This window comes from Mercenaria mercenaria, chromosome 7, assembly GCF_021730395.1.
Source record: "Mercenaria mercenaria strain notata chromosome 7, MADL_Memer_1, whole genome shotgun sequence".
NCBI lineage: Eukaryota > Metazoa > Mollusca > Bivalvia > Venerida > Veneridae > Mercenaria > Mercenaria mercenaria.
The window spans coordinates 15,142,857-15,166,651 of NC_069367.1; the positions used below are offsets into that span (position 1 = coordinate 15,142,857).

General features: G+C 34.7%; 1 protein-coding gene across 2 annotated transcripts in view; it reads left to right on the forward strand.

The window, feature by feature from the left end:
- LOC123554859 (activating signal cointegrator 1 complex subunit 1-like) overlaps positions 1 to 23,795 on the forward strand; it is a 30,341-nt gene that overhangs the window by 156 nt on the left and 6,390 nt on the right. For both annotated transcript variants that reach the window (XM_053547660.1, XM_045345231.2), the window contains exons 2-4: positions 20,220 to 20,366; positions 20,998 to 21,213; positions 21,834 to 22,012. In XM_053547660.1, coding sequence (XP_053403635.1) covers positions 20,261 to 20,366; positions 20,998 to 21,213; positions 21,834 to 22,012 — 501 coding nt within the window. In that variant the 5' untranslated portion in view covers positions 20,220 to 20,260. The remainder of the gene's footprint in view (positions 1 to 20,219; positions 20,367 to 20,997; positions 21,214 to 21,833; positions 22,013 to 23,795) is intronic.

The window sequence follows — 23,795 nt, forward strand, 5'->3', positions numbered from 1 at the left end:
TGCATTATTTTCTATGGCGTTCCGTTTGTTACGGCAAAAAACAAAAGGCAAACAATAATCATTTTATCTTGTATTCATTGTGTTGTCCAATGTCACATATTTGCATATCAAAACAGGCACGTGTCCAGGTGGGGGGCCAGGGGGCCCGGGCCCCCCCAGCTGGCTGGCTAGTTACGATTTTTATTACTTGGGCCCCTCAATTAACAAATTTATACACCAGCACAACTGGCTTGATTTGACAGCAATACACAGGCTAAAGAGCCATAAAACCGTGTCGTGTCCGGTAGTTGAAATTAGCCCCAGGCATGTCACAGGTAAAAGTTTATCTGTGCATGCTTCATTGATCGCTTGATTGGTACTTGATTGGGTAGTGGAGAAACTATTATGTTTTTTACTCTTTGGAAGTGTTATAAAATGATCAGAACATTGTTGGTTTTGTTAAGGTTATAATGCAGTAATTCGGTCCAAAATGTGCTTCCGTGGTGTAGTCGAAAGAAGTCCCTAATAAATAAATCCTAATTTTTCCATTTTTCGCGCATTTGCGCGTAAATCGGGGGCCAAATGGGCATTATTTCACTCGTGGAATGAATTTTACATAAAATAGGACACGTTTCATGCTAATACTCTCATGTTTTCGAGTTGTTTACTTGAAAACGAAAGTAGGGTGTTTATTCTGCGGACCGCTTTCTGAAATGCGGCAATATGAGGGTACCTGACTTCAGTTGACTTGCATTTCACTGCATACTATTCAACACCCCTTTTTCTTTTCGTTTTCTTGAAGCAAATGTATGGATATCTTGTGGAAAATAGGTCTACGACGGAGTGAAAATCTAGAAACTGTAACAAAATTGGTCTGAAGTAGCTGAATTTTATATGAAACAAAGAACAAATTCTTTTATTGGTATATAGCCTATAAGAGCTGAAATAAGACTTTTCTCGAAAACATCACAATTAGTCTTCATAGTCATAAATCGATTGTATATGTTATAAAATGATGTTTTCAATGCAAAATAATCATTAAATTTGAAAAAAATTGAATTTTGACCATATTTTGAGTAGATGCGCCTATTTCGGCAGCAATTTCTGCAATAGAAAGGCCAATATTTTGTCTCCAGAATGTGTGAAAATGCACAAAATGCGTCCATTTGAGTCATATTCATGACGGAATGAATGATATTTCAGAATCAAAGTGAAAAATAATGCATACAGGTGAAACCTTTACCAAAATGTACAATGAAGCGACCACAGAGCCTAAATTTAGCCCAGAAAATGGGTAGGGGGTGGCCTCACTTAAATGTCTATATTTCTCTAAAATCTCGAATTTTCACAATGAAACTTGTTAACATGTTCGGTATTACATCTTTCTTGAAAATAGAGATGAAAATGTTATGAAATTTGATAAAAAGATATCTCTTATAGGTTATAATGCAGTAATTCGGTCCAAAATGTGCTTCCGTGGTGTAGTCGAAAGAAGTCCCTAATAAATAAATCCTAATTTTTCCATTTTTCGCGCATTTGCGCGTAAATCGGGGGCCAAATGGGCATTATTTCACTCGTGGAATGAATTTTACATAAAATAGGACACGTTTCATGCTAATACTCTCATGTTTTCGAGTTGTTTACTTGAAAACGAAAGTAGGGTGTTTATTCTGCGGACCGCTTTCTGAAATGCGGCAATATGAGGGTACCTGACTTCAGTTGACTTGCATTTCACTGCATACTATTCAACACCCCTTTTTCTTTTCGTTTTCTTGAAGCAAATGTATGGATATCTTGTGGAAAATAGGTCTACGACGGAGTGAAAATCTAGAAACTGTAACAAAATTGGTCTGAAGTAGCTGAATTTTATATGAAACAAAGAACAAATTCTTTTATTGGTATATAGCCTTAAGTAAATCTTAAAATGAATCTGAAAATTGAAACATTATGATGGTTGTATTTTGTTTTTACATTAAGGCACATTCCCCAAATTTATTAAATTGATAGATATTTATCCTATTTTTTTATTTTACAACAATTATGAATTTGAAACTACTGTATCAGTTTTACTCTTTTGGGTCCAATAACCTTACTTAAAAACTCTCATAGTTTTAAGAGTAGTTTCTCAGTAAATCTTACAAAACGCATCTAAAACTCGTTACTTATGAGGGGTTTTATACATAAAAATATCATTCAATATGTGCTGTGATGTTATAGTTTGTACAGTCAAAGAAGTATAAAATACACATCTATTTATTTTTATAGATCTCTGGTACAGTTAAGAGTTCATTGTCATTTGAAATCTATGATGTAAATAGTAATTGTCATAATACTTCGTTTGTTTTGTTGGAAATCTAAAAAAACATTTGGCCATTTTGCAAATATGATACCCTTATTTAGACTAGCCACTAGACTGATAATTACGATATTTCTATGATTTTTTTTTCTTTTGTTATGTTCATAGAGACAAAAGCCAGTCTATACTAGAGATTTTCTAAGAGGACTGATGTTAAAATTGTAATATTTGACATAGTATATAGACTGGCTCAGTTCACTACATGAAATCATAAAAATGTGAAAAAAAAACTATCATAGTCTAGGAGCTAGTCTACTTAATAATCATCTTAAAACTTCAACATTTTTTTCAACTGGGTATCATACAGAAAAATAAGTCCATACACTGTGACTGTACAATCATACATACATTGAAAAGGCTTGATGAAATGATTAAAAAGTAGACTTTTCCTTAAATATATGATACATTCATGCATCCTTAAAGGTGTTCCAGGTAGCAGGAAAATGCATCTATTCATGTGCCATATTAAAAAAAAAAATCGCAATCGGGAGGGGATACCCCTCCCGAACCCACCCCTGGTTGGGCCCCCCCAGCAAACAAATCCTGCACACGGGCCTGCAAAAAGTATCTGTCTCAGAGTGATCAAACCTTACAGGATTGTTATTCAGCATGTGAAGTTGTGCACCTGTCTGGTGTTTTAAGTGTGATCTCACTCGGCCAGACCAGAGATTTGGCGCTTGTCTTGGTAAAATATTTATTAGTCCAACTTATTGTACGGTCGGAATACAGGTCTTTACTCCTCTGGGACAATACACCCTGGGACTTTACACCTTCCAAACCTGAGACATTACTCCTCCAAAAGGGAGGTGTAAAGTCCAAGGTTTTATATATATATTTTTTACAACTTTTTCGTATATTTAATTATTTTATTCAAAATTATGAATATAAAATCTTGTTTATTTTTTAAAAATCAAACTTTATAGCTGTAATAATACAAAAGTGATAATGATTTGTGTCACACTTTTCTAAGTTCAAGATTAAAGTAACCCTAATATAATTGTTATGTTAATCAATTGATCATCACAAAAGAAACATTAACACCTGAATCTTTGATGTTTTAATGACCACTGATTGATAATATTTAAAGCATTAGCATCTTATAAACACAATAATTTACCAAGTTTGCACACCCAAATATAGTAACAAGAATTTCAAAGGTTACTTGATCCTTTGATGATGATTGCAATTAAAAAAAATTAAAAGAATTAAATGTTTTGTGTGATATACTCCTAATCGGAACAATGCACACTAATTATCTGACCGGGTATATATGTTAAGACTACCTTGGAATAATGTCTTATTCTAAGATTTCATTTATGTTACACCGTTATTCTATACTGGATTACAATGTCAAATAAGTGTGCTTTTTGTTCTAAGACTGTTGCTACACGTCATCTTGCCTTGTCGTGTGACAACTGTGGAAAATGGCAGCATATCAAATGCGGAAACACTGGTAAGTGCTTATAAATTACATTAGTATAAAGACATTTCTTTTTGAACCAGAATCAAACTGGCACTTTTCTTCAGCAGTTTCCAATCTAAATGTTGTTTTGAAACAAAGAATATGACAGGGATATGGGAAAAATGTTTAATCTGACTCGGAGTCTGATTTTTATATGTGTCTACACTATTTTTTTTCAATCAAAACTAAAGACAGGAAATTTCCAGAATCTGTTTCACTACAAATGTTTGACATTATGTTTAATTGAAAAAAATATTACCTTGCAGGAAGTACATGTATACTTATTTGGAAGAAATATAAATGAAATTTTCTTTTCCTACTGATACTTTATATTCAAAAATATACTTTTATGAATTCAAAACTCTGTGATAACCGGTACTAGTTTGTTTATTTATTCATTTATTTTAATTAATAATAACCAACTGTCAATCCTTTGATGAGTTTCAGGTGTAACACAAGATGTCTACTTTGCTATGTAATATTATAAGGATTATGTTAATTTAATCACATTTCCAGTAATAGGATTATCATAAGGTGCTAAAATGATTGCTTAAATAAACTGTCCATTTCAATTTAAATCATAGATCTCTGTCATAATGCATGACAACATGAGGTATAACATATATGTGTGAAAATAAAAACTTGAGTCAGCTTTTTAAAGATTTCATTGTTTACTGTTACTGAAATAAGAAAATGGTTCATTATCTACCTCACCATAAACAAAATAACATTCAAGCATAGCAATAATTACAAACAACGATTTAAATTACATTTTAATTTTATTTGCATTGTTCTTACAGACTTAGATAATACTAATATTTTTAAGAATTAAAAACATGTATTATTAGAAAGAATTATTAGAATATAATACATCACACAAGGAATATACAAGTGAATTATAATAAAGCAATGAAGGGTTAGATCAATAATCCCTTTTGAATTAAATTCTATTTACTGTATTCAATTTCAAATACATAAATATAATTTTATATATCTCCCTTTCAGGTTGGCACAACCGTCTGAACAGTGATTGTGGGTACCGGTCACTATCCTTCTACCGAATGGTGCCAGCTCTGCGGAAACAGGCCCTTGATACCGAGATCGACATCGATGAACTACTTGACCATGGTGTTGGAAGACAACAGCGTCGCCAAACTAGACATTGTGAGAAAGAAATATCCGAGCTTTGGGATCAGTATGAAAAAAAGGAACTGAGTGCCACCAAATTTCCTTCATGGAATCAGCCATGTTTATGGACCAGCCGGGTATATGGCTAAGTGAAAAATATATATGACTGTAAATATCTAAGGCATGAAGTGAATGATTGCTGATTAGACACACATATAATTTACAAGGATATTATCTTTTAAATTTGTTTATTCTGATATGCATTTAAGAAAGCGGACACTTCAGATAAATTAAAAAACATATATTTGTTTGGACTGTGTATCTTGGCTAAAAATGACTATGAGTAATATGAGTAAAATTTCTAAGATGTGAAGTGTATGATTGATTATTAGATATACATGTAAGTACATATTTATATGTTAATTTGTTACAGTGTTACATGAGAATGAAATGATAAATTATGAAAATTATTAAAAAAAGTGATATATCTTTGAATTTGTTCTTTTCCTTCTTTAAGTTTTTTCCATGTATACTTTAATAAAACAATACAGGCATGTGATATGTGGGAATTAACTAATTGCTAGACATAATAGCATCTCTGGAATGTGACATTACTATCAAACTGTGACACTTGCTTGAATTGGAATTTCACAGGAATATGAAAGATAATATTAACATGTAATTTAAGACAATATATTTTTTTAGAAATTATTTTGGACAATATATATCATAAAGCAATGAGATCAGTTTTTAAACAGACAAATGTTGTCTCAAATATATGTATATTATCTTTTAAATTAAATAACTTCATAATACATTGAAAAATATTGTCTCGATACCGTACGGTCGTGTCTATTTACCAAGGACTGAGAGGAAATTCGTATCACAATGAGTGAGGTGGCTCCGCCTACTCGTCTGGTGGGCGGTATAATCATATTTGTAGATATTCTTACTTGATGGGAAGATGATAACTAAATCTACCGAAACGATGGAAATACTTGAACGAGTACGAACTACCGAAACGGTATCGGAAAATAAAAGCACGGAGAGGACTGTTTAATTATGTGAGAAGTGTATGTTTATGCAGAGACTGTAAAAGAATTTTGATAACAGAACTGAGTGTTATATTTCAGTATTACTTAATTCAATATTTAATGGTTCGATTCAAAAATGTTGAATCTTTGTGTGTTCGAAGGAGATACGGTGCCCTGAGTTTTGAGTCGACAAGTGCTATAGAAAATGCATGATTCATTATCAGGATGCATTCTTGAAAAAGTGAACTTATCATCATGGTTGTGTTCTAATTTGACTAAGGGTCAAACAAGTATCTTGTAATTGGAAGTTACCATCCCAATGACTGAGGGTCAAATTTTGTGTTATGAAGGTTACCATCCCAAGGACTGGGAGTCAAAATATGTATATCGTCCTCTGAAGTTACTGTCCAAAGGACTGAGCTTCAAAATATGTATATTGTCTTCTGGAGTTACCATCCCAAGCACTGAAGGTCAAAATATGTGTATTGACCTTCGAAGTTACTGGAATAAGATTAGTGTCTTCTGAAGTTACCATCCCAAGGATTGAGGGTGAAAATATAATTATACAAAACATTGAGGGTCAAAATATCTATATTGTCTTCTGAAGTTTCCATCCTAAGCACTGAGGGTAAAAATATGTATATTGTCCTCTGAAGTTACTATCCAAAGGACTGAGGTATCCAAAGGACTGACATCTATATTGTCTTCTGAAGTTTCCATTTTAAGCACTGAGGGTATATGAGAGATCGTGTTTGTATACAAATTCTGTTTTTAGAACTGATAAGACAGTGATCGGGTGGGCAGAAGCCGACCGTCCATGTTTTTTGTAAACAGTGATGTTTTTCTAACGGTCTAAACTTTCTTAAAACACAAATTACATAAATAATTTTTTGATCAATGGAAAGGTTATAAAACAAGCAATTTATTGATTACTTTTAATTGTTATTTCGAAATAAAATGGATTAATTATGAACGCTTAACTTACACTGTTTTTCTAAAGGTTGTGAAAATCACTACGCCGCTTTTAAAATTATATTTCATTTAAAACGGTTATTCATTGAAGAAAGATGTTTGGATACAAAAATATGAAGATTGTTAGTATTTCAAATCTTTTTGAATTTTGAAAATCCATAAATGAGCAAAAAAGTTATTAAAAATTAAAAATTCTGATTCAATACGCAAACGGTGTTAAAATCATTTGTTTTGCCAACCACCAGATAAACAGATGTTAACGCGTGACGTCACGGCGATCTCTCCTATAGTGTTATTTCTAGAGCGACGCAGCGGGGCGCCCCGCCCTGCCCTTTTTTACTGCCGCCATGCTGCCCTTAAAATGTGCCCTCTTGCCTTTGATCTTCTGCTAAATCCCGCCAATTTCCCTGTTGACATGCCTCCACGAGTTTTTGATCAGCAAATTACGTCACGGCGAGTGCACACAGGTAATGAGAATCAATGAAGTGTAAAACTAATTGATAAAGAGTATGGATCCTGTGAAATGTCAAAAAGGCGTGCGGCCAGCTGATTACCGAGCACGTGAAAAGTGCCCTAGATTTCTTTGTGCAAAATTTAAATTAGACCGTTGTTTAGTATAATAACAAGTATAATATCAATGCAGTTTGATTCTACTGTAATTTAAACCAGAAAATGCACAAATTTTAATGAATATCGAAAGTAAAAGTAAGTTTAGAATGTCCGTTCACGAGTCTTATTATTAGGCAAAAAGACTGTGACAGAAGCATACAGAAGAAAAACTAATATTCCTACCAGATGCTACAACTGCCAGACTTATGGTCATATTGCTTCTATGTGTAAAGAACAAAGCAGATGTGAAAAGTGTTCTGCTTCGCACAGCGGTAAATGTCAGAATACAGCTAAGTGCTACAATTGTGAAGGTCAACATTCAGCTGCGTTCAGCAAGTGCAGGGCTTTCCTAAGTTTAAAGGAAAGACTGCAGACCAGGTGTTCATCAGTTTTTTTTTTTTTTTTTTTTTTTTTTTTTTTTTTTTTTTTTCTTATAGACAACAACAACCAAAATGAAGATAGCATATGCAAATGTTCGTTCCATTAACACATCTTTTGATTTATTAGAGGAAGCAATGAAAAATCAACATATTAAGATTTTAGCATTATCTGAGATTTGGCATCCTGAAAATAAAGTCAAAGAGGGTTTGCAAAAAAAATGGCATTGGATAGCAAGTGAAAGGTTAGAAAATAAAGGAGGTGGAGTTGGATTGCTGATGGACAAAGGGGTTAAAGTATATGAAAGAGCAGATCTTAGAAGGGATGATGTAGAAGCAGTTTGGTCCAATGTTTATACAAAAGACAGTAAGTTTGTAATAGGTTCTGTATACATTTCACCCGGTAATGAAACAATGTTGAAAGAACTATTTAAGGTTATAGATCAATTGATTACCAAAGAGCTTCCAGTCATTGTAGTCGGGGACTTCAATGCTAGACATCCATATTGGCATGATAAAGGATCTAATAAATTAGGAGAGACACTGTTTGAATTTTTAGGTGATAAGCCCCTAGTTGTACTAAACAATGCTCAACCAACAAGATATGATAAAATTATAGATTTAACAATTACAAGCTCATTCTTTGTAAATCAAATAAGCAATTGGAAGGTTAATCATGAAATCTATCTGAACACAGACCACAATCTGATCAGCTTTGAGATAGGAGGTAAGGAGCCTATTGAAGTATTAGAGAAATGGGACTTTGAAAGAACTAATTGGAGTGAGTGGGTGATTCTATGCAGAAATGAAATCAAAGCCTGGTTGGATCAAAGGACTGTAGACATTGACATTAATGAAGACTATGATAGCTTTGTGCAAGTAATCATGGACAGTGCAGAGAAAGTTATTCCCAAGAAAAAAATTTGTGTACATAGCAAGGGCTTTTGGACTCCAGAACTGTCAGAAGTTGTGAAAAAATATAAGCATGCAAAAAATCAGTTTACACGAAGACGAGATCAAGCAAATGAGGAAAAGCTAATGAATATTAAACAACTTTTTTACAATGAATTGAACAAGGCAAAGAAAAATCATATGAATGAGCTTGTGAAAAAACTAAACCCTAAGGTTCCAGGAGTCTTTTGGAAGGTAATAAACAATGTCAGAAAAAGTGAAAGTAAAATCACAGTTCAACCAATACTGAGAGAAGACCAGACACTAGCAGTGACAGATCAAGAAATTTTGTTGGAAATGATAAAAAAGTATGGAAAAGAAGAATTGGATGTTAAATCATTAAATCCAAGATGGTACCAGGATGTAGAAAATGATGTTAAAAAGATTGAAAAATTAGAATTAAAAAAACTGTCATCAAAAAACTACATGGAAAACTGTGAAAGTGAGAACATTGACATTTCTACTGCAGAAGTTGAAATGGCTGTAAAGGAAACTGTAACAAACAGTGCCCCTAGTCCAGAGGAAAAAGTGTTTGGAATTATGCTACAAAGAGGAGGTGATGCTGTTATTGAGGGCTTAAAGTATATCTTTCAAAAATGTTGGTCAAGTGGAATTTTACCAAATGGTTTCAGGATGGATCCGAAAGTTATGGTCCCCAAGCACGGTAAATCAGATTATAATTCTGCAAAATCATACAGACCTATTACACTGGAGAGTGTAATAGGTAAAGTTATGGAAAGAATAGTTAAAAATAGACTAACTTGGAAATTAGAAGTTGAAGGTGGAATTTCCAAACATCAGTATGCATACAGAAAAAACAAATCATGTACACAAGCAGTTCTTAGAGTGGTAAACTTGCTACAGACAGCCAACAATTCAGGTCTGACAACAATTTTGGTAGTAATGGACTATGAATCATGCTTTGAAAGAATCTGGAGGGCAGGATTACTAAGAAAAGCTGCAGCAAAAGGCATTAATGGAAGACTCTGGATGTACTTGAGAAGCTACCTGAATGATAGACATTATTACATCAAAGTAAACAATATGAAATCAGAAACAATGACATCTTCTGTTGGAATTCCTCAAGGATCTGTACTAAGCCCTACACTGTGTAACCTGTATACCAGTGATTCCATGGAAGCTATTACAGGTAGGCATACAGAATATGCTGATGATGCAGGTCTCTGGAACAGTGACCATAGTGCTGAAACAGCAGTACTCAAAACTAACCTAGACTTAGAAAAAATAACAAGATGGTGTGATCAGTGGAATATGAGAATTGCTCCAGAAAAGACTGAAGTCCTTGTTTTTGGAAAGAATAGAGATAACCTTGATCAGACAAATACACACATTTTCCTGAAAAACAAAGAAATCACTGTTAGTAAAAGTAAAAAGGTTTTAGGGATAATCATTGATGATAACCTTAAATTTGAACAACATATCAAGGAGAAAACAGCTGCTGGTTTTGGCGCTTTAAAAAGTATAGACATGTTTGTAACGCAAAACTCTGGATGTACTCAGTCTACCTATATGAAACTATATAAATCCCTTGTCCAGCCAGTTTTTACCTATGGGGTGGCAGTGATTCCTACAGCTTCAAGTGACTACAATAAATGCTTCGGATCAATTCAGAGAAGTGCCATGGTAAAGGCGTCAGGTTGTCTGTCTAGTACAAGTACAGAGGCACTAGAGATCCTCACAAACTGTTTACCATTGGACCTGCAGATAAAATTGATACAGGCACAAGAGGTCATCAGAATTGCAGAAAAGAGAGAGACAGACCCTTTAAAGGAGGAATTTAACAATTGGCTATCTGACACTAATAGTTATAAAGGGAAACCAACTACCTTCCAACTGCTCATGACAATATTTAATGAACTGAGGGGCACTTTGAAGCTTGAAAATATAGAAAGAGAATTTGAATATAGCAGAGAACATTATGGTTTGTCAAGAAGGAGGGAACATGTGCATACAGATAATTTCAAAGTAGACAAAGATATGCAAGTAGAAAATATCAGAGAGATAATAGATTCTTGTGATGACAACACGGTTTTAGCATTTACAGATGGTTCAGCACTTGGCAACCCAGGTCCCACTGGAGCAGGCGCTGCAGTTTACTTGGAAGGCTACTCTTCTATACCCATCCTGCTCAACAGGGGAGTAAGCAAAAATAGTAACAACTACTCAGGGGAAATAGTGGGAATAGAGATAGCACTGGAATTTCTGGCTGATATAAATACAATCACTGGTAGAAAGATCCATATATTTACAGACTGCCAAGCTGCAATCCTGTCTGCTTTTTGCAAGGAAATCCCCACCAACAAAATTGAGGCCATCTCTAACATCAAGAAATATTTAGCTGCAATTGAAGAGAGACAAAATCATACAGAGGTTCACTGGATTCCTGGACACAAAAATTTGACTGGTAATGAGCTGGCTGACAAACAAGCAAAAATATGTATATTGTCTTCTGGAGTTACCACCAAGAGTCAAAGAATGTGTATTCACCTCTGAAGTTACGTGTACCAGAATATGTTTATTGTCTTCTGAAGTTACCATCCCAAGGATTGAAGGTCTATATATATATATATATATACCTCTGAAGCTACAATCCAAAGCATTGAGGGTCAAAATATCTATGTTGTCTTCTGAAGTTTCCATCCGAAGCACTGAGGGTCAAAATATGTATATTGACCTCTAAAGTTACCATCGCAAGCACTGAGGGTCAAAATATGTATATTGTCTTCTGAAGTTACCATCCCAAGGACTGAGGTTCAAAATATGTGTACTGACCTCTGAAGTTAACATCCCAAACATTCCCACCCCAAGAAATGAGGGTCAAAATATATATATTTACCTCTGAAGCTACCATCCGAAGCATTAAGGGTCAATATATGTATATTGTCTTCAAAAGTTACCATCCCTAGCACTGATGGTCAAAATATATGTATTGACCTCTGAAGTTACCATCCCGAGCACTGAGTGTCAAAATATTTATATTGTCTTCTGAAGTTACCATCCCAAGCACTGAGGGTCAAAATATATTTATTGACCATGAAGTTATTATCCGAATGACTGAGGGTCAAAGTACGTATACTGTCTATTAAGGTTAACATCCCAAGCACTGAGGGTCATTATATATATTGACCATGAAGTTACCAACCCAAGCATTTAGGGTCAAAATATGTACATTGTCTTGAGAAGTTACCAACCCAAGCATTGAGGGTCAATAAATGTATATTGTCTTCAAAAGTTACCAACCCAAGCATTGAGGGTCAAAATATGTTTATTGTCATCAAAATTTACCAACGCAAGCATCAAGGGTCAAAATATTTACATTGTCTTCAACAGTTACCAACCCAAGCATTGAGGGTCAAAATATGTATATTGACTTCTGAAGTTACCATCCCAAGCACTGAGTTACCAACCCAAGCTCAATTTGAGGGTGAAAATATGCATATTAACTTCTGAAGTTACGATCCAAAGGACTGAGTTTAAAAATATGTATACTGACCTCTGAAGTTACCATCCCATGCACTGAGGTTCAAAATATGTATATTGAATTCTGAAGTTACGATCCAAAGGACTGTGGGTCAAAATATGTATATTGTCTTCTGAAGTTTCCATCCAAAGCATTGAGGGTCAATTAAAATATTAATATTGACCTCTGAAGTTACCATCCCAAGCACTGAGGGTTAAAATATGTTTATTGTCTTCTGAAGTTACCATCCCAAGCATCGAGGGTCAAAATATGTTTATTGTCTTCTGAAGTTACCATCCCAATGACTGATGGTCAAAATATGTATATTGACCATGAAGTTACAATACTAAGCACTGTGGGTCAAAAAATGTATATTGTTCTCTAAAGTTACCAACCCAAGCATTGAAGGTCAAGATATGTACATTGTCATAAAAATTTACCAACACAAGCATTGAAGGTCAAAGTATGTACATTGTCTTCAAAAGTTACTATCCCAAGCATTGAGGGTCAAAATATGTATATTGAACACTGAAGTTACCATCCCAAGCACTGAGGGTCAATAAAATGTATATTCTCTTCTGAGGTTTCCATCCCAAGCACTGAGGGTCAAAATATGTATATTAACTTCAGAAGTTACTATCCAAAGGACTTAGGGTCATAATATATATATTGACCAAGAAGTTACAATCCCAAGCACTGACTGTCAAAATATGTATATTAACTTCTGAAGTTATGATCCAAAGGACTGAGGGTCAAAATATATATATTGACCATGAAGTAACCATCCCAAACACTGAGTGTCAAAATATGTATATTGACCTCTACAGTTACCATCCTAAGCACTGAGGTTCAAAATATGTATATTTACTTCTGAAGTTCAAGATCCAAAGGACTGAGGGTCAGTATATATATATTGACCATGAAGTTATCATCCCAATGACTGAGGGTCAAAATATGTATATTGTCCATTGAAGTTAACATCCCACTTAGGGTTAAAATATGTTTATTGTCTTTTGAAGTTACCATCCCAAGCACTGAGGGTCAAAATATGTATATTGTCTTCAAAAGTTACCAACCCAGAGGTATTGAGCGTCATAATATGTATATTGACCTCTCAAGTTACCATCCCAAGCACTGAAGTTCAAGATATATACATGAACTCTGAAGTTACGATCCCAAGGACTGAGGGTCAAAAAATGTATATTGTCTTCAAGTGTTACTAACGCAAACCGTTTGCAATGCTTTACTTTTTCCTACATAACTATATAGTGGTGTGAATCCGTAAACCTTTCTGCGGACAAGCATCTTTAACTGTCCTACTGAGAACTACACAAGTCAGATCTACCAGGAAGAAAAAGAACACATGCTTAAAGACATTTATAACTTCATTATTGTATGTATTTCAAATTTTTTTATATATATAGGCATGTAATATGGTGAAATTAGACATACTAGCATCTCTGGAATGTAAGAAATGATGCACACTTGTGCCATTACTATCAATCAGGGACACTTGCTTCGACTGGAATTTCAGAGAATACACAGCATGTGACATGTAGTTAAGACAGTATGATTTTTGAGAATTGATTCTTCTGGACAATATAGCTCATGAAGCAACGAGATCCATCTTTAAACAGACAAAAAAATGTTGTCTAAAGTACAGTCGAATACCATTACCTCGATATTCAAGGGACTGTAAAAATTGCATCGACGTATCCGAAGTTCGACATAACGATATCGACTATCTGGGACTACTTACCTTGTACTTGTGATGGACGACTATATTGTCACTATGTCCAATGCTTTTTTCAGAAGGTTTGAAAGGGGAAAGAAATAATTATAAAACGTAAATACGATTTTAATTTTCTTGACCAATAAAACATTTTAATTAGATACATACATACATCTTTTTATTTTGTCCAAATATACATTTAAACATTACCATTTTTATTCCTTCCCTAAACAAGTCTGAATGCAGCGGTAATGCTCTAGTTGAGTAGCCATTTTGACTGTGCTTCGATAACGAAAATTTGCCAGTTTAACACGCATATTCCTACTCAATCCTAAATGGCAGATTTTTACTCCGACAAACAGAAAATATTTCATCCAGATTAGTTGTTACATAGGAAAACAGCTTTCTTATTGCACGGTGTTTTATAAGACTAATTATTGGGAATTAAATGAAAACTCCCTGACATTTAAATTGGATTAAATAACAAACAAAACAAACACACTAACTAACTTGCATATGATTAATACATCGCAGGACAACAATTTTGTGATTTTCACACCTTACAAATAACATGGATATTTTTTGACAAGCTGTGATATCGGCGAAACCAGGTGTAAAAACAGTACAGGTAAGTTGACGGGACTGAAAAATCTCATCGAACTAAACAAAATATCGAGCTAATCATATCGAGGTAATGATAAAAAATTTCATTAAGATAAATAGGGAAAAATCGGGACCGACTCAAACACATCATGCTAACCGGAGTATCGAGCTAACCGATATCGAGGTAACGATATTCAACTGTATATGTATAATACCTTTCACATTATATCATTTCAAAAATCCTTAAAGAACATCAATATTATTTTATAAAATGTATAGTCTAAATAATGAGACCTCTTGCTCTAGTAGACCAATTTTACATTATGATATTTTACATTGTCTACGTAAAGGAGGGGGTATCAGTCTATCAAAAAAAAAAAAAAAAAACAACATATAATGATATTCAAGTCAGTACAATTACAATCACAAAATGAATTGACAAACACTTTTAAATTATCATTTTTAATGTTTCTTCCTTCAAAATATTTGACAATGAATTCTAAGGTGATCAGTTAAAATATATAATTTGTTTAAAAATGAGTTATTAATTAGAATACTGTTATAATAAATACATCTGAAAAAAAATAGCCATATCTGAAATTGACAAAATTTTTAACCAGCATTCTTTCTTCAAACATTTCCAAAAGAATTAAATTATTTGGTTAAGCTTAAATTTTTTGTCAAGATTCTACAAAAATACACAATTAACTTTTATTTCTTTAACAGCATTTCAATGTATTTACTTTACCATAAACAGTAGATTGGGAGACATAAATAGCAAAGTAATGTCAATATTCTTTTAGAATGTCAGTACAAACAGCCACAGTGCATCAAACAGAAGGACAAACAGGTCTTGGTGGAAATCAATAAAGCACTCTGTCTGAGGCTAGGCATAGAACAAGATAGAACTTTCATAATACTATAAAATAAATACCTTACAGAACGTGGAACAATAAATAACTGTACATGTATGTTATACATGCATTTTATATATCAGTTTCTTGTCAGTAGTATATGCACTGAATAATAAAAATAAGCAGAATTACATATTTTGAGTCCATCTTTCATGGCTTGTATCATGGTTGCATTCTGGACCGCCAAACACTCTTTTTTTGCATCATGGTAACTCACCAGGCTCCAGTAACGCTCTGGAATAAGACACACAAGGCCTCCTTGAACAAAACTTTTTCACAATATAGTCCAGCTAAACTGTAATAGATCAAGGGAGTAATTTTTAGTAAATAACTTCAATTCATATACATATGAATATGCAAGAAAACTAAGACAATCAGTCATTTACTTAAACAGCAAACTTAACTTTCATTTGCTGTGTTATTTTAAACAAGCTGGGCTAGAACTGTCAAAGAATGACAATTTCTATCCCCATAACACATCCTGTCATTGTGGTCTTTGGGGTGGAAGGATAGCTCAGTGGTTTGCTCATTGGCCTTCCAATCCTGAGGTCAGGGGTTCGATCCCCGGCACCTACTCGGGAATTTTCAGAAACGCTTTTCACTGTTTCCCACCCAAGTAGAAGTGTACTGGCCAGGAACCCAGGCAATCCTTGCGTGTATCAGTGCTATACACTGGGCACGTCAAAGAACCAGGCTGTCTATTCGGAACGAGCTAGGCTAAGTTAGCTTCACAAGCCTGTATCTGATTTCTGATCTCTCTGTCGTGGGGGCTTTATCTCACTCTGTCTCTCTAGTCAGATCGCTCTGTGTCTGCACTAGTAGAGGATGAATTATGCGTACTGTGTGGCTGCATAAGAACTATGTAAAGCACCTTTGAATGTGAAATTGATCATGAAAAGGGCGCTATAGAAATCTGGTATAATAGTAATAATAATAATTGTCACAGGAATATGCCGATGTCAAAGCTGAACCATGAAAATCAAGACTGAACTGACAGGGTCTCTTTCAAATTATTTCGAAATGAAAACTGAAATTATATGATCAATCTTTATGACAAAATAAATCAACTTCAGATTTATGTACATATATTTCATCAGTCCCGATAATGTGATTTTAACTCTTAACTGTCGTATCTGTTTACATATATTACCATTTAAGCAACTGAAATCCAGATTATTAGTAAATTGCTACTTTTGACAGAATCTATATTTAGTCTTTTTGTGAACATTAAAACACTGTTTTTGTGACCAATGTTTTTATGAACAAGAGGGTCTTGGAGGCCCTGTACCGCTAACCGCTAAAATCATTCATATATAGCACAAAAAGAATACCGGTACTATTGCCTAAAGAAGTCTGTGTAAAATTTGTGAACTCCCATACGGGGCCATTTTCACCCAAGGAGCATAAGATGAACTAGACAATACTACACACCAAATATGAAATGCCTACCTCTTGTTGTTTCAGATAATAAAGTTTTAAAGTTTTTCCTCTCTAAGTCTTGTAACCACCTCCCCCATCCCCAGGTGCGGTTAATGTTCAACCTACAGGCATAATTTTAACAATATACCTGTATGTAGAGGACCACTCAAATATGAAACGCCTAGAGTCCTTGTGGTTTCAGACAAGAAGATTTATGGAAGTTTTCACTTAAAAAAATCTATATTTAGCATCTGTGACCTAGTTGTACAATGAACTGGAACAATTTGAAATCGTTGAAAAAGGACCACCCGAGGCTCACTTCTATGAAGTTTGGTCAAAATCCGATCAGTGGTATAGAGGATATCATTTAAAGAAACTGTTGACGGACGCACTGACGGATGGACCCTGAACGATCACAATAGCTCACCTTGATCGCTTTGTGCTCAGGTGAGCTAAAAATAAGAAAAAAATTGAACAGACGAGTTTCTAACCCGGGCAGTCACAGTAACAAAATGTACGCCCAAGGCTCTACTTGCCGAGTTTCACAGTCATACACACAAAACATTTATCTATAAAAGTACCAGTCACTTTACCCCTTGGTTACAATAAAAAGAGTACTTACTGAAAGTTTTTTTCAAAGGCTTTTTTCAATTTTTTGTCTGTTAACGCAACAATATATTCTTCCCTCAGATATGCTCCCCTGGAATTGATGAAGAATTACAGTGAAAGATTGTGGCCACAAGTGCATAAACAAAGCACTTATATTACTAGTATTGAGCCAATGACCTAGTTTTTAAACCTAGATAACATAGACAGATGAGACAAAAATAAATATGAACTGATTGAATGAAATTATCAATAATTTTAATGTTCTGTGTTTTGGTCAGATTTGGCCAAGTCTCAGGCAATTATCTCATCCGCCAGTGATTAGACGTATGAAAGGGGCGGAGCGAAAAGGCAGGGTCACAACGGAAAGGCGGGAAATCCTCAATCATTGGGAACGTTTCATACCTCAGTCCTTGGGAATTAGACTTTTCCCTAATTGTACGCAAGTCGCATTATTGTGATAATTTTTGCATATGTCAATAGATCTATCTCTCCTCATGAAAATATCTCAGAATCAGTTCTGACCTCAAATTATTTGGACTAGATCAAATGTATGCATAAGGGCCTGAAAACATCATGACACATCTTATCTCGGAAAGTATATTTGATCTAGGATTATGACACATTTAAATACAAGAATTATTCAGCATGCACCTTGGGTTTTGTTAGAGATTTCATTTGACAGGACCAGAGTTATGGCACTTGACTTAGTCAAAAATGTGCATAAAAGGGCCTAAAAGTTTGTTTCTCACTTAGGCCTATAAAAATTAATTCTTTGTTTCCGGTAACATGCTCAAAAAAATTAGGGTAGGTAGGTCAGAATTAATTTTTTGGGGGATTTTTTTTATTAAGGGAGACTTTTCAGAAATTATTTTTGTGTCAAAAAATGAATACAAACAAGGGGGATATTTGCCTTTAGAGCATCAGTAAGTTGATTTCTAATATCAGTGAGCATGTTTAAAGCATAAAAAGTGCAGTTTTGCAACGTTTTGTTAAAAAGTTGAAAAAAATATTCTCCAAGGCCATAAAAACATTTAGGGTCAGGCCAAAAATTTAGGGCAGGTCGGGATACCGGAAACAAACAATTTTTTCATGCCTTATCTTAAAACATATTTGACCAAAGGTCATGAAACATAATCATGATAATAGGAATATTAATATACAGCATGTGAAGTTGTACATTGGGGGTTTTATGCAGGATTTCTGTCAATCAAACCAGAGTTAAGACACTTGATTAAGTAAAAAAATATGCCAAAAGGGCACACAAGTTTGTGTCATACATCTGAAAAAGTATTTGATTTTAATAGGGGGGGGGGGGGGTTATTTAGCATGTGAAGTTGTGCACTTGGTTTTCTGTTTGGGATTTCACTAAGAGCAGAGTTATGGTCCTTGACTTCGTGAAAAATACAGATAAAGTGCTTAAAAAGTTTGTGTAGCATATATCTTAAAAATATTTCAACTAGAGTCATGAAACCATTTACTTAGGAATATTATTCAGTCTGTGAATTTATACAACTAATTTTTTTAAAATTTCAGTCTGCAAGGCCAGAGTAATGGCCCTTGACTTAGTCAAAAATATATGTTAAGGGCATAAAAGTTTGTGTCCCATGTACCTCAAAATGTAGTTGACCTAGAGTCATAAAACATTAGGGATTGTTATATAGCATGCAAAGTTGTGTCTTTGGGATTTCATTCAGCTAGGCCAGAGATATGGTCCTTAATTCACTTAGTGAAAAATACACTAAGTGCTTAAAAGTTTGTGTTGCATATTTCTGAAAAAATATTTTCACCTAGAATCATAATACCATGTCAGTGACAGGAAGTGGGGCACCTGTGTCCTATGGTCTGTCACACACATCTTGGTTTAGGCCTAAATATCTTAATGCAAAAAGTGGATATTTGCATTGAAATAAAGAAGCAGTTACAATGTAACAAGGTTTTTGCACTGAGCTGACAATATGCTTTTTATCAAGGGGATTTTTTTGGGCTTAAAAGGGATAAAAGAATACTAATGTATGAGTTTGGCCCATAAGGCCTAAAAAAAGATTGTTTGTTTCGGGTAACATGCTCAAAAAAATTAGGGTAGGTAGGTCGGAAAAAGTTTTTTTTTATTATTTTTTTTTATCAAGGGAGACTTTTCTGAAAATATTTTTGTGTCAAAAAATGAATACAAGTAGGGGAGTTATGCCTTTAGAGCATCAGTAAGTTGATTTCTAACGTCACTGACCATGTTTAAAGCATAAAAAGTGCTGTTTTGCAACTTTTTGTCAAAAAGTTGAAAAATTTATTCTCCAAGGCCATAAAAACATTTAGGGTCAGGCCAAAAATTTAGGGTAGGTCGGGATACCGGAAACAAACAATTTTTTTTTTACGCCTAATCAGCCCTAGAAAACAACCGAATGAGTGCCCCACAATTTGATGACTGTGACCATTGTATGTTTGTTCTGGCATATTTAATTTTAATTTAATGAAGTGCCATACTTTCAACTTACCTTAAGACTAATATGTATGTTGTATATAATGTTATGTCTTTCCAGTTATTATGTATGAAGTCCTTTATTATGTATTAAATATATTATGATTCACATATTATTAGATACCGAGTCATTGCTCATCCTATTTTCTGGAGATATACTGATGGAGATTTTGAGACCACAGATTATTCGTATAGGTAACAGGTGTTACAGGAAGAACCCTGTGTTACAGAGAGAGGGTAACGCAGCTGAAGAAGAGGAATATACAGGTACCAACTGCTTATTCACAGAAGTAAAAATGTCCTCTAATATTAACTTTTAAAGGTTAGCTTTGAACTACTGAGCCTTGTCGTTGTGACTGAGTCATTTGCAAGTCTTTTTTTTCTTTCTTTGTTTATTTTATCAATGATGGTGAACAAGAATTGAATCTTTCTGTAAGAAGATTTCAACATTATATTACTATATGTATGTGTCTCAGTGGCCCAGCCACATTTTGTCTTTAGTTTCTTGGCAACATGTAAATAGCTCTAGGGAGTTTCTCAGCATGACTGTTGTGAATAGATTTTAGGAATATAATTAGAGTAAAGTGTGTGTTTATTATAATGTTGTCCCTAATGAAAAGGCTAGCTATGTTTGGCTTATGAAACTCTGACATACATGAGACAGGATTTCTTCCTTGATTCCCACTTTTTTAATGCCAGGCACTAGGCAGGTAGGTATTCAGTGACCATTATTCACATACTTCAGTTTCTCTTTGGTTACAAGATCTGTTTCTGACAGGACTCAAAATTTTTGGATTTCCCAATTATGGATCAGGTACTTACTTTATCTGTACATGTAGGTCAATGCAGCAATATAGAATCATTCTCAGTGAATGTTTGTTTGCTCTTTAATTTGCAGATTTTATCCCAGACTCTTCTGGTTGGAATGATGAAACTTGTGCTCTTGATGCCCCAAACATAGAGCAAACATCTGATGGATTTCGGACATCAATATGTGCACCTAGTGGACTTCTAAAGTTTGTGATTGGTCGAAAGGGTGAAACAAAGCACAGGTTGGAGATCGAAACACGCACAAAGATACGTATACCTAAACAAGGCCAGAAGGGAGATATAGGTTTGTGTTGTAATTTGTATTTCTGAGCCAAGATTTATGAAAACAGTCCCCTTTGGATATATGTGTATTTTGATTGACAGGGGACAATTGTTTGTTTCAGTATAAGATGGAGTGGTCATCTGAAGCTGAAATTTAGTTAATTGAACACAGGGCTTCCTTGGCTGTGTGGTTAAGGTCACTGACTTTGAAGCGCCTGCTCCTCACAGCTGTGAGTTCGTAATCTTGCTTGGAGTGTAGAATTCTATCATGTGAGGAAGCTAGAAAGACTTTAATATTGGTTCTACACAAGTGCCAGTCTGTGCCTGAAATATTGCCCAGAGGACAGTTTGTGTCTTACTCCACCACATAATACTGGAAAGTCGCCATATTGTGCCAAAATTGTGTTATTGTGATGTGAAACCCAACAAAATGAAATTTAAAAAAAAATCAATAATTTACTGAAAATCATTTAACAAATTGAAAGTTGAGTGCGAAACTATTGTATGTTGTACGTTATTTATACACAGTTACAACAGTTTGGCACTCAGCCCTTGCAATGACTGTAAGAAGTTTAGGTAGTGTATACAGGAATGTTTTACATATAGCATTAATAAGATTTAAGAATTGTTTTTGTTTGACAGTGATTCAAGGACATGACCGAAATGGTGTGATGTCGGCAAAGACACGTATAGATGTATTACTGGACTCGGGGAGGCAGAAATCTCCGTTCACACATTTCTTATCAATTCCTTTCAATACTAAACACCTACAGGACAGCTTGACTGATTTCAAAAATGATGTACTGAGAGAGTGTGATGGGGTATGCTTTATACAAGTTTATCTTGATTGTAACAAAATCTTAAAAAGTTTACAGAGTTAGCCTTTTATAAAACAACTATTCTAACACGACAAACAAATAACCTACATACATGTAGAGCAAAAACTATCTCGGGTCATTCTGCAATATACCACTCGCGTGCAATGACGTCATCCGATCCAGGTGCGTAGTGCGGTCGTAAAAAGTAGTTACTATTTTTTTCTTACACTGTTGATACTAGCATGTCATGTTAGAATCGAAATAATAAGTTCCCAAGTGTGATTTATCATAGAATAACCCGAGTTTTTCGTTCTTATTCGCAACAGTATATCACTCAGGCTTACGGCCTTCATGATATATTCTTATGCATAAGAACTCAAAACTCGGGTTGTTCTATGATAAACCACGTTTGGGAACTTATTATTTCTTAACTATACTATGGGCAAGAATATGCCAGTGCAATGGATTAAATGTAAGCAACTCAATCTTAAGGGGTTAAAATATCAAAATATAACTGGTCTCGGTGACCTTTGATCCTGGCAGTAGGTTATAGAACTTGACCACAACACTTGGGGGTCAGGACTCCCCACCCACCCAACTCTCATCCACCCCTCAATACATGTTAAAATGCTAAAAAATATTCGCCTAACTTAACCAGGAGCGGAGGAGAGTCAGATGGGTGGTGGGTCCTGTCCCCAAGTGTCTGTAAACTTGACTTTAGGTACCTGTCTCAAAACTCCAGCATCTGATTGGTTGATTCTCAATCCAGTCCTGAAATTGACCAATGGCATGATTTCATTTTTGAGACTGGTTTCCAAAATCAGTTTTATTACTTTTGAATCAGGTGTTATGTGGAAGTTGCGTTGTTTTTGAACCTATGGTCTAAAGGCTGAGTGGCAAAATTTATCTTGTGCACATTATTAATGTACGTCTTCCCATATTCTTCCTCAGGAGTCTTTTTCATCAACTTAAGATCAGGAACTGCAGTGCTTTCAGTATAAAACTGTTTTCTTAATACTTCAAATCTATAGTAAGACTGTTAGACATAACTGTTAATTATTTCCGGTTTTATATATACAGTCCAGCTTGTGTTAATGGAAATTCCCTCAAACCAATTTCCACCTTTAACTTACCCCATGAAAAGGTGGCCTGCTTCATGCAGTCATTGGCCACTGTTTTTAGCTCACCTGAGCAATGCTCATGGTGAACTATTGTGATCACGCTGTGTCCGTCGTCCGTCGTGCCTCTGTCTGTTGTCAACAGTTGTGTTTAAAAGACATCTCCTCCATAGCCACTGAATGGATTTTGATGAAATTTGGCATGGATGTTCCTTTAATGGTCCTCTACAAAGTTGTTCAAATGGTTCCGCTCACTTTTCCCTATATGTATATAGTGGAAACTTTAAAAATCTTTTTGTGTGAAACTGCTGGCCCCATTTTAGAATAATTTTACACAAATGGTCCTTGTGTGACCCTCTACCAAGATTGTTCAAATTATTCCGATTTCTCAAAAAACATGGCCACCACCAGAGGGTGTGGTTGCTTTTCCCTGTATGTATGTATATAGTGGAAACTTTAAAAATCTTCTTGTGTGAAACTGCTAGCCTGATTTTAAAATAATTTTACACAAATGGTCCTTGTTTGACCCTCAACCAAAATTATTCAAATTATTATGATTCGTCAAAAAATATGGCGGCCAGAGGGCGTGGTCACTTTTCCCTATATGTATATAGAAGAAACTTTAAAAATCTTCTTGTTTGAAACTGCAAGCCCGATTTTAAAATAAT